Genomic DNA, 17,839 nt, shown 5'->3' on the forward strand with positions numbered 1-17,839 from the left:
TGTGTGTGTGTGTGTGTGTGTGTGTGTGTGTGTGTGTGTGTGTGTGTGTGTGTGTGTGTGTGTGTGTGTGTGTGTGTACGCGCGCGCGCCACCTCGCTGCATTAATCATGCTTGGAGCGGCTGCAGCACAATGACTGGGACTTTGTTGAACTACTACACACTAATTAGACCTGGTTGGGTTGAATCAACGGTTTAATAGTGCAGTGATAAAGCATGCATTTACTACAACTAAAGCAAGAAATACATTTTCACCAATGCATTTTATTGTCCAACAAAAACATTGGCGGTTGACTTTAAGGCAAAGGCAGCTTTTTATTTACAACACTTGCTCAAATGAACTTAACCCGTGCATTAATGTAGAAAAATAATCAGTGACACTGCATTTTTGCTGTGGTATACATTATATTTTACAGAAGTAAAAAATAATAAAACACAAATCAATTAAGAGGATTTTTTTTTAAATGCATGACTGCAAACGTTTAGCCACTTTAATTTCATCTCAACTGAAACATGAACTGTACCGACAAGCGTGTGTTGCCTCACAGAGGGAACGTCGCCGAAGCCAGAAGACTAATTCTTGAATATTTGGACACCAAATGAGTGTCACGTAATCTAATCAATTTAACATACGAACCTATCATAATGACTCTTTAATAAATGGCACAGACCCCTCCGGAAAACATAATGTCCAGGGAAACTCCAAGGTCTGGAGAATAGTTACGCACAAGCTCTTGAAAACAGATGAACACGGGTCGGCAAAGAAACAGTTGGTCAAAGGAAGAACAAAATACAGTGGCGTAGAAGGCGAAATTTGGTAACTTCTTTTTTTCACTTTTTATAATTCATTATGGTAGTTGATTTATACATTTATGGGTTTACAACACAGAAGTAAACACACACCAGACTTGCTCAAATTACTCTCCTTCCACTAAATCCTCCTCAGGTGCGAACCTTTTCCCCGGGTGTTGCCTCTTCTCCTCCGCGTGACTTTTGTTGATGTTGTCTAAAACGTCGAGCAGCAGACTCGTCTTGCTACAACCCGCAGGGTCCAAAACGTCGCACGGACTGTTTGTGCCCATGTCCGGACTCGAGTTATCCCAAAAGCGTTTCCCGGGGTGCTGACGCTTTTCCAAGTCGGGCAGGTCTCCCTCTCCATCCACCTCCCAGTCCCAGTCACCGTCCTCATACTCGGGATGGCGCTTACCTGGGTGCTGGCGTTTGCTGTGCAGCATCAGGTAGCGTTTCCCTGGGTGTTGTCGTTTGGAAAATTCGCTGAAGAGTACATCGGGGTTGTCAGAAATGTGTCCCATCGTAAAGCGCTTTCCGGGGTGCTGTCTTTTCTGGAGCCCCAGCAGCGAGTGCAGCTCATCTTCGCGCTTACCCGGGTGCTGTCTCTTTTGCACATCCAGGAACTGTTCATCCTCGTCCTCCTCCCTCCTGCCTGGATGCTGCCGCTTCTCCAAGTCCTCGCTGTATCGCTTACCGGGGTGCTGTCGTTTTGTCACCCATTCATTCTGAGAGGCAATGCCTTCTGGGAAAGGGGACAAAGCAAAAATTACTTCAACAGTCCCCAAGTTCACTTTTATCAACACCTGAGACAAACCCTTGCCTAACAGCGTGTGCGTAAAATGCGCGTAAAACTAGGTGGTCGTCAGCATTCTTGGCATTGTGTCTTTTCTCTGGACAAAATCGTTTCAAGCTCGATTTTAAACTGGCGAAACACAAACGTTGTCGGACATTAAGACTAAACTTTGACGATTATTGGCTTAATTAATCAAAATCAAATCATTTCCCCTCTCCAAACGTGCGCAATGAACTCTAGACTGCAAAGAACGTCTCAACTTGAACACAGATGTCCTTATATCAATATCATTAATGATAAGGTTTATACAAGCATTAAGTAAATACATTGTTGAATGGAACTGAGTCTCTATCCAGTCAGAAAACGCGCTTTAAGCCTAAGAATGATACAAAATGTGTGTTTTACGCACCGTTTCTCCCGTCGTCGTCCTGCAGCTTCTGGAGGATGGATCGTAAGAGAAGACCCTCGGCTCTCTGTAGTACCAAGTCGTCTAGGCTCATTCGGTCCGTGTCATCCTCGGCAGAGATACTCTGTCCTCCGGACACCGCCAAGTTGCAGATCGTCAGAGAAACCAGGATGACCAGACATGTCGACTTCATTGTAATTTAGTTTGATCGTCTGTTAATAAAGAGGAAAAAGAAAAGAAAAGTGCGCAGAGCTGAAATTCACCTGAAAAATGTGATGAGAATAAGAAACTTTGCATTAGATAGTTTTTTCTTGAAAAAAGAGTTTCAGTGTTATTTTTCTGAATCAAAATGTTAGAGATTTGACTTGAGCAGCTTGACACTTGTTCAACTTTTGAGAAATATATTGATTCAGTCAAGCTGCTTTTCGTTGTTGATTTGTTATAGCCTCTAATGTTGTTGTTGTTGTTTTTTTTTAACAAGCTGGCGTACCATAAAAACTACAACAGCAACTAATGATGCCAGTTTGAAAATGTTAGTTGGAATGATGCCTAGAATGAAGCAGGATCACTTCACGACGGGAGATCATGCAGAGGGTTTGTTCTGAAATGCATCAGCCTCACCTGGTAAAGTGTCCAAAGTCTCCGCTGTCCCCGGCTTCCAGCAACCCCCCGGCAGTGGTGATAGTTGCTCTCAGACTCTCGCAGGTTCGTAATGACCCTTGTGAGGCCAAGTCTAAAGGTGGGCAATGATGGTAAAACTTTCAGTCTCAGTATTTATACTCGTCGGACACTGTCGTCACGCCGACGCTGGAGTAACTTTTCAGGATCCCTCATGTGTACTGATGTCACCAAGTCGTGCGCGAGTGGATGCGGCGGGTTATCTCACCATTGGGGCTACTGCCCTATTTGTCATTTATAAACCAATAACGGCCAAAGATAGACGACAGGTGCCACGACTGGATGAGATAAAACCATAACTGAACGATGCATTTGACGTTCAGAATGCGTGAATTATTAATTCGCCTTTCTTTAAATTGGGCAATCTTTCGTTTTTGCGTTGTCACACATCGTTTCAATTATCCAGATTTATTTGTTTGTTTGTTTTTGCAATTGGATCTCTGTCATGAATCTTCCGAGTATCATTACAATGAAATGTGATGGTTTATAGGGCGCCAGTAAAGGCTGCAGAGATCCTAGAAACATTTCATATAGAGTTCAAGGTCACATGTAAACTTCTCCGGCTGTATGTAATGTATGTAATAACCACAGAAATGTACATTGTAGTATGGTTTCTGGTCACGACGCAACACTGCTGAACGTATCAGAGGCGGATCTAAGTTACATAGTGAAAGAGGGAGCGAGTGAGAAGACTGATTAAACATCCAGAACAGGAAACGCCACAGCACTTTAATAAGCAGTTCTGTAGACTCAAGATTTACATATATGGCAACGTTTAAAATAGATTTTAATGCCTTATTTGCTTTCCTCCAGTGAAAACAGCACTGCAGTTACTTGTCTTTTCACAAAGAACCAGTGGTCATATTTTATCACTGTCTGAATTTCTTCTTTTTCATCTGTACTTCTAAATTATTCTTTCCTCATGGGTGATTTTCCATAATGACAGACATTAAATTTAACAATTGTACATCAAGGCAAATATGACAGTGCATTCTGATTTACTGTTTTCACCTAGTTTGAACCCTTTTTGTTTTTCAAAACAGGTCAAAGGATTTGAGGCCTCAAAATCCAAATCCAATGCAAAAATTGTAAATATCAATTTAGTGTAACCTCAATGTTTTTTGCATGGTGTTATCATGATTCAATCCAGACAGCCCTTTTGGGATTTGAACATATCTGCAGTTATCTGTTTTGGAGTGACCGGTCTCAAGGCGTCTGTGCAGACACTTGAGATTTCACATGATCAATCAACCATGGGTAGATCCTGTCAACACACAGCATCTGTCTCAGTTGTTTGACAGCTGCAACCTCCTGGTGGTTCAGTTGCATGTTCTCCTGTTGCATACTCTAGACTACCCCGGTAGTCCAAAGACATCTGTTTGAGATTAATTGGCCACTGTAAAATAGTTCCTACATGTGAGTTTGTGTGACTTTCTGCCTCCGTGTGTTGTGGTGTCCCGTCCAGGGTGTATTCTGCCTTCACCATCAACAAAGTGAGCAGGAAAAAGTGGTTTCAGAAGATGGATGGATAGTAATTGAAAATATATTTGTGAAGATTCGTGCTTCATATACTTAGTGTTGTTGAGCATTTTACATTTCTTAAAACTTAATATTTACACGTCTGTGACTTTTGTGAGGATGAACCTCTGTGGATGACGCGGCCTGTTCACTCCACCATCTGAACGAAGTCCTGCATCACTCACTCAGTCAGCGCTTGAATGTCAGCGTGAATTGAATTGACCGTGTAATGATATAATTACTCGCTTTCAGTGTGCTGTCACGTTCAATACTTCAAGTGGGTTTAGCCAAAACATCAATATCATGGTTTCAAAATATTCAATATGCTGAGTGAATTTATTTTTATATTATTGAGAAGTCTGATTGATTTTGGGCAATTATACTTTTAGTATTGGTAAGTGAGAAAACGGACATGGACGGACCGTCAATCACAATCATGGCTTGTGATTAACTGATTTGTTTTTTATAAAGCATGTTAAGGGTGTTTGTACATCAGATTATTTTGTTAAAATCAGTCTCTGTGTAACTCTGTTACTCTACTCAGGAGGGAGAATGAGTTTTCGTGAGCTCAAAGGCTAATCCCCGTGTGGCTGTGAGTTTTCACAGTGTGCTCACGTTGCCTCAAATGAACACAGAAGGTGACAGTGGCACAATTAAGACATGTCTGATCTGTATGGGCGTCCACCTCCTTACACATGTCATGTAGGTCCCTTCTCTCCTATTAGGCCACAGTGTAACAACATACCCAAAGGAACCAATTAATAGCCCAAGAGAGTGTGTGCTTGTATTTTAAACGGTTTAAAAGACCAGGAATGTGCTAAAGAAAGTCTTGTGAATTGCAGAAATCTACTCTGTGAATGTGGCATCCGGATCACATGGATGAGGAAACATTTAGTACAGACAGAGTGGCAGCGTTTGGGGTTTTTTCCTTTTATTAATTTAAGGCTGTGATTAGAATACAGCCTCCATTCCTTTCATTCACTCTCGCTCATCCTCCACACAAAAAGCTTGCTGCCTTTCAGAACTGGGAAATCATAACAATTAGGATTCTGTCCAGTATTATGTATCTCATGTACTAAGGAAGAGGATAGGTTAAGTGTACACCCTGTGCGGTGGCAGAAAATAATAAGACTCATTAGCCTCCGCCCTCTGTTTCTCTGTTTACTGTAGCTGGTGTTGCAGGGGTGGGGAAACTTTGCCAGTTTGTTAAGACAGTTCCTGCAAAGCATCAATATGTTTGTTGAAGTCACCAATGCACGCATCAGGAGTTTTCATTACCAGGCAAGACAGTCTTAAGTTTACCTCTGTACTGTTACATGACAGTACTGCATGGCTGCAGGCTGGTGCAGGTTATCTTCAAAGAATTTATGATTCTACAGAGTAATCAGACTTCTAGTTTGAGAAACATTCATATTCCAAACCAAAGACCTATGAGACTAAAATGATTGTTTATATCAGAATAATGTATAGTTGCGTTGTCAAAAAACTTGAAAAAGAAATTTGTATGTTTATACAATTTTAATGTAATAAAGCCTTTTTGTTAAATTAGAATTTAACTTGATCTTTTAGAGACCGTACTCTTTCATCAAACAAACTTGGAGTATGTGTTACTTAATTATATTTGAGGTTCACATGCAGGATTTACTGTGTGTTATTGATCGACTGAGTGTCATACTGTTCGTATTCTCTGCTAACTCCTCCATGGACTGTAGTTTTCCCAGAAATGAGTGATGTTACCCTCTCCTTTTATATCGTTCGCTTCTTTTCTGTCACTGATTGTTGCCATGGAATCACTGGTCGGCATCTGTTAGTGACTGTTACCATAGAAACAGTGGTCAGTAGCTCCTGCTGACTGTTGCCAAGGGTCTTATTTGTTGACTGCTGGGGTCTTTGCCAGTGTGGCTGCCATATTGGATGGGTCCCCGCTTCGTCTCCTGTGTAGTCCACTTGTATTAAGGAAGGAGATTTTCACACAATTAAAATAATCAAAACTCACCGAATGTTCAATTGATATTCACACGGTTTGGCTTGTGACAAATGGCAGACATCAATATATGTACTTTAAATACTGTATGTTAAGACTTGTTCAGGATAGTACCATTGCAGTCTATGTTAGCTCTCCCGGTCACAGCTCTTTATCAGTGCTTGTAAATCTGAAGTCATGTCGTACACTGGGTGGAGGTTTTGAGTCACTAGTCTGTTTTTGTGTCTTTTCTTTATGGTTGGAAGCTGTAAGGATCCGGATTAGGTTTACTTTGTTAATGGTGTAAAATCTTTTCATCATGTACAGTTCAGCTCTGTTAGGCAGTCAGTTTGGTCTTCTGCCCTGACAGCTTCTTTAAGTGACCTGACACATCATCTTGTGGTACAAATTTGTATTGCAAGGCTAATAAGGCCCCGTTTACACAACAGCGTTTCACGTGACAACACCTAATCCCTTAAAAAAAAAAAAGGAGTGCGTTTACACTGCAGCAGCGGACACAAAGACAACGATGTGGTTAGTATGCCCGGCCACTGGAGGGCGCTGTTGCTTGATTTTGTAATGAAACTACACAGAGTGTGAGCAAAGAACAACACACTATAAACGTTAAGAAAATGGAGAGCACCCGACATCCGCATGGACTGATGACACATCGGATGCTATCAGGGGTGAGTTTCAACCACAAAACCACTGATATGGAGGATAAAACTAGAATATGAACCGTGAGTCGTACCACTACGGGGCCGCCATGTTTGTTTACAACTGATTGAGCAGGAGGGAGGGGGAGAGATGCGCACGCGCAGTAACAGGCTCCGTAGCCCCGGCAGTGTCTGCAGGAGGGAATAGCCGCTGTGAAAGAATCTTTCCACCTTGGAAGCTAGATTAAGAGTGTTTTTTTGTCTTTTCCAGCATTTCATTATTTTAGGTTATATTTATAGTCAGTAAACAACTTTATTACACATACTACCCCCCAAAAAATTCCACTTTTTTGTTGGTTGACAGGAATCCAAAACAGCCTGAGATCTGGTGTGTAAAACAAAAAAGTGATTCTTTTAGATCAGAAACATTACTTTACAAACACAAAGCCAGAATGAAAATTTGTGTTTCCTTGTGTTGAGCTTGAGATCATATTCTCTGTTTCTTCCCACTCGTCTTACTCTTCCTACCACTTAACTATACAAATGAACATGATTAGCCGCAGCCTCTTCTGCACAGCTCCTTTAAAAGATATTATCTTCAATTTTCTCACCTGTCGTCTTTTGAAGAACCTAAAATGATCAATTATGGATGAAAAACGTAATTTTAATTGACACATTTCATCTACTGGAGTGTTTCTTCAAAAGTTAGGCTGAGAAATTGGCTATGTTCCCAGTTTCATTGCAAGTATCTGTTTGAGATCAGCTCTAATATTCTGAAGCCATGAATCTGACATTTTGAAGAGCAACTAACACTCAGATTCTGTTTGTTCAAAAGCTGCCTGCACAAACCATTGATTTACAATTCAATCAGCAAACATTTGCACGTCGTCACATCGGCAGTGCTATTTTTCTTTCCTGGTCATCTTTCCCAAAACCTGATTCATGCAAATGCGAAATTCACCTCACTTTATCCGTTAATTTGACTGGCTGCTATATTGCTTCAGCTGTTATACTGAATATTTGTTATTTCATTCATTTATGTCAGATAATACCTACTGCAATCAATGCCTGTGGTTGATGTTACGAGACATTATTCTATTATAACTTGCCATCTGTATAGTTTGTATGTAAAAAATACACTGTTTATCTTATATACTAACAAAATTAATTCATTTTATCAATTCACGGAAAAAAAAAGAAAAGAGCCACAGGACAAGAAGAACATTAAAATAGCCCAAACTGACAGCAAACAGAGCTAAAATAGGGCAGAGAATGTTTTTACCTTGAAAAAATATATTTTTCACGCTGTGAAATGCAAACTTTAGTTTCCTAAAAATGTCCTTTTTATTTATATTTTCCACGGTCATTCAAAACAATAGAGTCTCTTTCTCTAGGACTTCAGCCATTCCGGTTCCTCTGCTGGGAATCCATAAGAAAAGATGATTGAAGTTTGTCTGTTTTTGTTATGTGGAGTGGACAATGACCCATAAATTATGTCAAAAAACAAAAAGGAACATGTGAATGACAATCAGACAAAAGAAGATTCCAAAAAATAAATAAATGACAGGATAAAAAAGCTTAAAAAAGCATATACTTTGTTGTTATACTGGCTGTTTTATGCATTTAGATGCAGTTCAAGGCTTTGTATCGTGGGTGTTGTTCACAGGTTAATAGAAACGCCGTTAGAAAGTGAGGACTGCAAAAAGCCTCATTTGGCCTGCAAGCTGTACAATTCCCATGTTTTGGAGTTTGTCATTATTGTGCCTCTGAAATCAGGAGTTCGATTCTGCAGTATTTGTCTTTGTGCTCATGGAGGATGTTTCATTTGAACATGAACAAAGGATTTCACTAAATACAATTAAAACAAAATCCTGACAATCTTCAGTGCAAGTCACGGAGAGCACGGCTGCCGGCAGGTGAAATTCAGCCTGTTTCTGTTCGAAGCCCCCTCTGACGAGACATCCCGCCGGTGACGGCAGGGGCGCGTTAGCAGCGCCGGGTAAGAAGATGGACGGGATGAGGGCAGACAGGAAACAAAGCGACACAAACAAATAAATAAACAAATGGAGGAGAGCGAGTGTGGGTGGATGGCGTGATAACAGGGGGCCCCCGAGACGAGACTCTGGCCCGACAGGGTCACTGTGGCAGGGAATGAGTGACAGATGGTCACAGGTCAGGAAGACAGACTCAGCATTACCGACCTGCTGGCTGTTGTTGCCTTGCATGTTAATGTGAGACAGGGATTCAGAGGGAAACTTTCCAGATTATGCATGTTTTTTTGTTTTTTTTGAAGTGTTATTTTCTTTACTGTTGTAATTCCGTAGTAGATTCACAAAAACTGATGACTTCTCACATGCTGAATTTCTGTCTGAATAATCTTTTGATTTAAACATTTCAAGTAGTCAGAGGCTGCTTTACAGGCAAAGTGCTCAAATATCATTATCAATGCAGATTCTTATCAAACAGCGCTGTTACAGGACGGCGATCTATCGATTGTCATTCAAAACAGTGATGACAATCCTGCAGTGCAACCGCGGAATGGCTGCAGAGGCTGTTGTGGTATCAAGTGAACCGAAACAACCCTGCCCTGCGGCAGCGTGTCAACAACATGAAGCCGCCGTTTGATTAGTGTTCTTCTCACCCTGAGCCTGTTTACCATCATCAGTCCTTTTTTACTAAAGTTTCACTTTTTACTTACAAGTCCTGAATGCAAAAAGTTGCAGCTATAAATGTCTCGAAATATCACTTTAAAAGTTTCTTCTATTTGTTTTTTGTTTTTTTATTTTGCGTGTGTTTGACACTGTGTGCACTACGCTTCCAGATTGACTAATGTCTTATATCCTCATTTGTCAACAGATGACACACAAAGTCCATTATGGACAGACAAAGACACACACACACACACACACACACACACACACACACACACACACACACACACACACACACACACACACACACACACACACACACACACACACACACACACAGGAGGAGGAAAAACGAGGATGGATTTTGCATTATTTATTTTCAAATTTCATCTCTGTCTTTAGCTGTGTGTCTGTTGCCTTGAGAATCCCATTATCTCTCAATAACCTGCGAGGCGCCCGTGTGAGTCTCCAGCCAGAGACCGTGATTAGTGCACTACTACCACATACTACAGCTCACTTATCATCGCCCTCCCTCTCTTCTCCTGCGTGTCTGTCCTCCCTCGTCTTCGCACTCCTCCATCACAGTCAGGTGGTGTCTGGGACCGGCTGTGATCGTGCTAGATTGAGCTGATCTTTCAGTCTCACGCTCCACTGAAATGGCAGGTGTGAGCTTTTTAAATGTTTTACTCCTCAGAGGTGATAAAGGGGAAATAAGTTCAGGGAAGAAGTTCCACAGAATCGACGATCTCCACCGTACCAAGCGATCGTGTCTATAATTGAGTTGCTTCCCTCACACCAAAGAGATAATGAATATACCAGCTTGCTGAGGAAAGTGTAGCAGAGATCTGAGCTGATCGCAGCGCCAGCGAACATCAACAGGACAAGCATTGACAGACGCTCAAATTCACAATTTCAGTAAATTTAGAATCACCAGTCGATCTCAAACATTTCTTTAATATTGTAAGAATCAACGTGTGCACGGGGAGAACATGTAAACTCCATTCGGAATGATCACCAGGCTTGGAATCAGTTCTGTCAGACTGGACTGCGAACCATCCGAGGCGTAACTTCATAAATTCAATTGTTTCCAGAAACGTGGATCTATTAAAGATATTTTCACCGTTAGTGTACCGATGCACAAAAACATGGATGTTTACAAGATGAAACGTCTGAGAAAATACAATAAGGGACTAAATGGAAGAAGCAGGACATTTCCTGAGATATCATATTTTCTAGAGTCCTGAGAAGTTAAACCCAACGGCTGAATAAGCCTGCCAACTAATTCTATTCATTCAACCTCTCCTCCCTCACTGCTGCAATAATATCTCATTTTACTGATACTTCAGTAAAATTTGCACCGAGTACATTATTTCACTACTTCTGAAACGAGTCACTACTGAGTATGTTGCATCTTACAACATGAAAATATCAAACTTTTTTGTAAAATCAATGTTTATGATGCATATCAGTTTATTTATAACAGAAAAATTCCTGTTTCATAGTCAAATTTCTTTACAAAACAAAATGCACAGTACAATATTTAATTTAGTTGTTGGTTGTTTGAGACATTTGAAGGTATTTTGTGCCAATAAATGACATTTCATTTTCAATTTTGAGTAACAGAAGAACAAGCTGGCATTTAGGGACTTTGAAGAGATGAGTTATGAAGGCAAATAGTTTTGTTTATTATCACGGTTATGTAAGTGACTCTTTCTATGTTCTGCATATCAGATCTATAGTTTAACTCGCTGATATTACAGAGATTCACACATTCAAACCATAAAGCAGAATAGACGTACACTCTGCACAAAGTTTTACCTCCTCAGATTCCCCCCCCCCCCCTCCCATGCATTTCGCACAGATCTAGTGCTTGAGTTAAACTAACTCAGTAGAGTCTTCAGCCCCCTGTGATCCTCGGTGGCTTTGTGGGAATGTGAGAGGATAAAACAAAATCACAAGATGCTGCTGGTGCATCAGTATCGGCACGCGCAGCGAGCTGGAGCCGCAAGGTGTTTAGCTGACACATGCAAGCATCAATCTTCTGTTTGGAGATAAAGCAGACACACAGCTGAGCCTATCTCCAGTATCCCTCCCCGCACATCCTTCAGCATAGTTGATCTAATTGTCGGGAAATCCTCGGCAGCTGCAAAGCATATTAAAAGTATACTTATCCCCAAATGTAAATGCCACAACATGCAAATGAGGTTATCTCCCTCCCTATCATCTGCACAGCGAGAAGCACATGAGCAAAGAAAAACACTTCCAATTCTTTTCTAGATCAGGCTCGTCACAAGTTCGAAGAGAAATATAAGTAAAGTAAGAGAACCATCTGATAGTATCACATGCTCCTCTTTAATCTGACGTCTTTCCTTCAGGATAATGGACTAAACCTTAGATTTAACATGCACAAAACATTGTGTGTCCTTGGATAGAAAGAAAAGAAAAGAGTTAGATATTGAGTGTCCTTTAATTCCATACATCACTCAGTTAAATACTTAGAAATTCAACATTTCCATCTTTTAGTGCTGTTTATGGATTTTTCAAGACACTGTAGAATGCTCACAAATTCTAGAACTCTGACATATTTTAAAATTCTCACAAAAGCCATAATTCCAGATGCTCACATCTTGGTGGGACACGCTTTATTTTCTCCAGTATTTGGGTTAAGCATAATAAACTTAAAACGTCTTTGAAAATAAATCTTTTATCTTTTTTTTTTTATGCAAGATATTCTGGACATACACTCACCAACCATTTTACTACTCAGCTAATTATTTAGGCATTATTATTTAATTAAAATTGTGACACTTGCAGATATTTAAAACATTTTTAAAGGGCTTTTTTTTTCTTATCTGCAGTTTTAACGATTAAGTCACACAAGGCCGAGATTTATCCTATTATTTTTTTTGTTTTAAGTTTAAGGTCATCATAATCTCAAGGATGTTCACTGATGGAACTTTTTGAGATGCATCTGTATATATTTTATGTGCCTGTATATTTTTCATACCGGTGGATCACACTATTAACATACTTATAATAACACTACTACTCTCACTGGAAGACATCACTGCTAAAAATGTAACTATTAGCTTTCTATATATAATTTCCACTACTTTTATGGACTTGTGACTGCGGTACAATCATCATTCATATTGAATATTGACGGTGAAGTTGGGAAAGTTCATGTTCATGTGGCCGTTTCAGGGGTTCAATCCACTAAAGTTCTAATAGTCTTGTTTTATTAATTTTAATCTACATCTCATGACTATAGTTCAGGGAAACGTTGCAATTCAAGAGATTTCCCACACTCACTTCTTCAACAACACAGGCCCTGTCCTCTCAAGGCACATCTAAGCTGAAATGTTGAAGACACTTGATTTCAGGAGCCTTCTCAATGCCGGAGAGTGTTTTCATCATATACAAACCTTTCTGAAAGTTTGGCTCAGGACGCGTCTCCATAGCACTTCAGGTGGTTCCTGAAGGAGGAACCATATTGGTGTGGAGCGAGTGTCACAGTGAGTGTCTATATAATTCAAAACTACAATGTGTGATATATTGGTCGAAAGAAGTGTGGATATGTCCATGGACAGAACAACTTCAGACATGCTCAGTCTTTGTGCCTTTACAGGGTGACAGAGGAGAAAGAATTACACCAGCCACTGCAGTAATATACTGTATACTGGGTCTTGATCCGCTGTCTGTCTGCACAACTGCAATAAAAAAATAAAGAAATTTAAAAAAGCTTTACAATAAAATAGACAAATAATGAAAGAAATAGCCTTAAAATATCTAGATTTTCTTTCTTTTTTCTTGCTTCTTAGCATGTTAGCAATATTATAGTATTTATGTTACAAATCACAACAATATTGAGGAAGAGGCTGATCTGTTTTTGGGCTCCTTCTCCTTCTTGTTTTGTTTTTATCTTCTTGTGCACATTTTTTTTTCTTCTGCTTTTTGAGCTCCTAATCAGAAGGTGGACATCAGGGAGCCATGTGGAGGAGTGCTTGATTGTGCCTTTGCTGTGTGGAGTACCTGCAGCTTTTTATGTCTGCCACAGTGATCAATGAGAGAATCGGTGCGATGAGAGGGCTTGATGAGCGGCACATGGGCGTCAGACCAGCAACACTCCTCCTCCATTCCCTCACCCCGTCTGGAATAGGCCACACTTAGGTCTCACACCGTGGACGAAGATGGCTCAGGCTGCGTGAGCTAAAGAATGACAGGAACAATCAGAAACTCGCCGCCCCCCCTGGGGGAACCATGAATGGGCTCTGTGAAGCCAATATGAGTAGCAAAATGAACTTCAGCTGGAATAAAATATCGATATTCTTTTATGGTTTGATGGAGAAAAACAAAGTTTTTCTTTATGATTGAAAGAAAAGTTACAATAATGCATAAATATTTCTAAATATTTACACAGCGATATTACCTCCAGGTCAGCATTGGCCTGTCTCGTTTACCTTGTCAATTCAAATTACTTTTCATGATGAAAAATACATATAAGGAGATACAAACACATTTTCATTCTCTTTTTTAGAATTTGATGTAAATCGCCAGAGAGACGTGAGAGATGAGCTCACTTGTTTTAGAACCTGTCTTCAGGTACCTTTCCGTGGGGAGTTTCCATGTTTTCCTTGTGTTTGCATGTTTTTTGTTTTCTAGGAATCCCAGTTTCCTCCTACAGTCTAAGGCCATGCAAATTAATGTGTCTCTGTTTTTAAGTAACTTTGATAGGTGTGATAGTGACTGCAGTTGTCTGTTTCTCTGTCTTTGCGATGTGATGGACTGATGACCTGTCCAGATTGTCCTCTGTCCTCACTCAAGCACCCAGCTGCCGGTAAAGCAGTAAAGATGCATGGATTGACACATGGATACAACTGACATGGTATGGAAATGTTATTCAACTAAATTTTCATTCAGTTTGTGAACAAGTAAAAGCCACGAGAGGAGCCTCCCTCGTATCGCAGCAGGTGGTGATTCTCCCCGCTGACCTCTTCCCCGGAGACAGCGGGAGGAAAAGCCCCGTCAGCTCTCTCCGTTGTGGTGTAACTGCAGCCAGGAAACAATACTTCCCATCTTCATCTGCTGTCACGGCTGAAAGAAAAGCACCTGTATCAGTACTAATAATGTTGTGTTCATTGTGTTAGTGGCAAAGGAAAGCACAACCCATGAGGTCTCTGCTGTTGGTCTCCAGTTTTATCTTTACTAATGAGGTTGCGGTCAGTTGAGGCTCGCAGCCATCTCCCGCTGCCATTGTCCCTCCATCTGAATTTGGGCCATATTGCATCACTTTGACATGAGACTAGTCTGCTGGGATGGCCTCTCAGCCATTGTTTACAGTAAAGAGCAGCAGTGACAGGGCCGTTTGTTCCACCAACCTAATTGTCCGCAGGTATGGATGAAGAGACACTGCCTCTTTAAGAGGTTTGGAGAGGTTGTAAAAGGTCAGACAAAAGAGTTGAGCAGGAAACAACCACAATTTTTTTTATTTGTTTGAACTCCAATCATGATGTAAAGTGAGTTTCATTACAGGACAGACCAATCATTTTCATAACAGTAACTTTCTCATAAAACATACTCAAACTGAAGATCCAAAATATGTTCAAACCATTATTTGCAACTTCATAATGTCCTAAGTAAAGTAAACTAAAGTTAGATTTTCTATGAATACTGGCTTTTGTAAAGTTGCTAATAATTGTTTTGCACTTCCACCATGAGTCTCCCAGGCTTTTTTTTGTGATTAACAGTCAAATAATTCTACAGGAAATTGCTGTACCTGACCAAAACTGTAAGTGCCTGGAGAGCAGCTCCATTTAAAAACCATTGGCCTCCTTCAAATGGACCATGTAATTATTTTTTATGCTTATAAACATTAAGCGGTTGATTTTGTTGGTCTTTTGTGGGTTTTCTTTAAGTACATGAGAGCAAATCCGTGTTATAAACCAGGGGTCAGCAACTTTCAGGAATAAAGGGCCATTTCTCCTCTCTCATCACTGAATATACTACAGAACCTCAACCTCCTCTAAGACTTTTTTTTTGCCGTATTTATTTATATATATATATATATACACAGCCCTTGCGACATTTAGACCCTAAAAGCCTCTGGACCAATAGTGTCCAATAAATCCTTGGGTTGCTGCCATGACAGGTAACAACAAGTTTCTGGCTACAGCTGTGCATAGCCATTTTCACAATGGAGGTCTTGAACAGGGACTACTCTGACGTCAGGTCTCCAACCTCCTCTGGTAGCTGGGGGAATTTCTCATACAGGTGAGAGCTGAAATCTTTTTGGGCACAGTCTCTCACCCTTTCCTCGCTGAACCTCACGATGTGCTTCGGTCCTCAGATTTCCCCCCACCAGATCCAACTCACCATCAGATGGTGATCGGTTCAATGCTCCGAACGTCTCTTCACCCGAGTGTCCACAACATACAGTCTCACGTCAGGTGAAACAACAACGAAGTCCATTATCGATTGAAGACCCAAGGAGCTCAGGTACCAAGGACACTCATGAGCATCTGTTACTCCAATTCGCTCCCTTCCAGGTTACCCAGTCGTTGCCAGCGTGAGGGTTGAAGTTACCCAGTAAGACTATGGAGGGTTAGGGTTAGGGTTGTTTGGTGCATAAGCATAAACAGCAGCTCAGAAGTTTTCTCCCTGCCACCTTAATCCACAGAGAGGCCCACTGCTCATGTTAATAAGGTGTTATGGTATTTAATGTTGTTTAAGATGTTTTAGATGTGGTTATTGTCTCTCTTGGTTGTTACTTTGCTAATGCTGGGATTTTTGATCATTTACATCAACGGTATAGTTACTGTCTGTACTGTTGTCTCCAATGCAGAGGCCCAGTCTGTGCGTTCACACCACAAAAGTCCACGGCAAAAAGTTTCCATCAAGATGACAACAGGAGCAAAATTTCAATTTCCTCCGTTGCTGAGGCAAACTGTTTCCACACTGAAAGGCACAATCACTCAACTCATATTGCATGAATCAAGCGATTGTGGTCAGTCAAGTCCTTTATGAAAAGCCTTTCTGGGCATTCCTGCTTCTTGAAATTCATTGTGACAACAATCATCTTCATATTCAGGACTTGAGCGTCTAAAACATTCAATGTCTGCCTCATAATCCTGAGTCTTTGTCACGGATGAATGAGGGGTGTACGTTTTTGTCAGAGACAGGAAGCTCCACTGGCAAAAGTGGGACAGATGTGACTCCAGTAAATGGGAATCAACTGAATTACAAAATCACTTTTCTTTTGTTGTTGTTGAAACACCATTGAGCTGCACAGAAAGTAAACTGATTTGACTAAAAAGGCCTCTGGAGGAAACATAATGGTGTGGTGATTGTGGTGTTGGTGGCTTTCTCATTGTAAATAGCGTAGGTTTGTACTGTTCACCAGTACACCACATGTGCACACACGCTCACAAGCAAATATTTCATGAGATTGATGCTGTGACTGAGGGACAGATCCTTCTCCTTATTTTTACCCCGTCAAAGCAGTTTCTAAATAACACCAGAATCAATTTGTTGATTCTAACTGATGCTCAAAATGAATTATGTCTGTGGTGTCTTGTTTATTTGTGGCTGACCTATTCTCCCGTCTGTGTGTGATGGAATTACCCCCATGTGGAAAAAAGTTCAAATGTCAAGTTAAATATAAATACTGACTCTGTCAGAGGACCATCTTTTGTATTCCTCACATGCTGTACCTCCTTCATCATTTTCTGAGTCTTGTTTTTTCCTCCAACCTGAAGGGATTTCCATTTTTTGTTTAAAATCAATTTTCTGTGCTGAGGTGTAGTTATGAGCGATACAGGCCTGCTAAGGTTATTTACTGCAGTTTGCTTAACGTAATTTGCATTATAATGGAAACAGCCATGCGATCAGGTCCAATGCTCCAAGGACACAGACTTCCAGTCTTTCATTGCAGCTACATTCCCACTGAAATTGATTCTTCATCTTCTGTTAAAACTCTGCTAGACTTTTGTTATGAGTCATTGGAGTGCAGAGTTAAGACGACGGCTCCGAGATAGTTATGATAGGAGTTGCAGTAATAGAAAAATCACTCAAACTGAAATTGAACCTGATTCAGTTTAATCATTTTCATCTGACTTCGCTACCTGAAGATTTTAGAAAAAAAAAATCATCCACATCATTGCCGTGTTGTTATCACAGAAAGCAACGGTCTGTAATGTATGCTGCTGTGTGGTCAGTCTCCTGCACCATCCTGTGCCTCCCTGGCCTCCAGTCTCTGCTCTCTGTCAGACACCCCTGTCACTGTCCCAAATCCTCACCATCCTGCCAACAGACGCCTGCCTGCTGCCACACTAATGGAGGGGAGAAACAGCTCGGCTGACAGCCGGGGTGACTCACCGGTCCTGAAAT

The 17,839-nt window shown here is 40.8% G+C and overlaps 1 protein-coding gene across 2 annotated transcripts; it reads right to left on the reverse strand.

Moving 5' to 3' along the window:
• Positions 1–241: 241 nt before the first annotated feature.
• On the reverse strand, positions 242–11,585 carry trh (thyrotropin-releasing hormone). Of its 2 annotated transcripts, XM_080468658.1 has the most exons (4): positions 11,340–11,585; positions 2,610–2,721; positions 1,992–2,200; positions 242–1,531 (listed from the first exon to the last, which is right to left on the reverse strand). In XM_080468658.1, exons 3-4 carry the CDS (start codon positions 2,179–2,181, stop codon positions 915–917), a joined length of 807 nt encoding a protein of 268 aa, XP_080324784.1. In that variant the 5' UTR covers positions 2,182–2,200; positions 2,610–2,721; positions 11,340–11,585; the 3' UTR covers positions 242–914. The 2 variants fall into 2 exon arrangements, with proteins under 2 accessions (XP_080324784.1, XP_080324785.1); XM_080468659.1 differs by lacking the exon at positions 11,340–11,585 and having other exon boundaries at positions 242–1,528; positions 2,610–2,736.
• Between the last annotated feature and the right edge of the window lie 6,254 nt (positions 11,586–17,839).

The sequence above is a fragment of the Lipophrys pholis genome (genome assembly GCF_963383615.2).
Source record: "Lipophrys pholis genome assembly, chromosome: 8".
NCBI lineage: Eukaryota > Metazoa > Chordata > Actinopteri > Blenniiformes > Blenniidae > Lipophrys > Lipophrys pholis.

What these genes read in the sequence shown, in the direction of transcription:
- trh (XM_080468658.1), bottom strand. Translation starts at nt 2,181, where the DNA reads ATGAAGTCGACATGTCTGGTCATCCTGGTTTCTCTGACGATCTGCAAC. An exon ending in GGACGACGACGGGAGAAACG is followed by an intron (nt 1,532 to 1,991) that starts GTGCGTAAAACA and finishes CCCCTTTCCCAG; the next exon opens with AAGGCATTGCCTCTCAGAAT.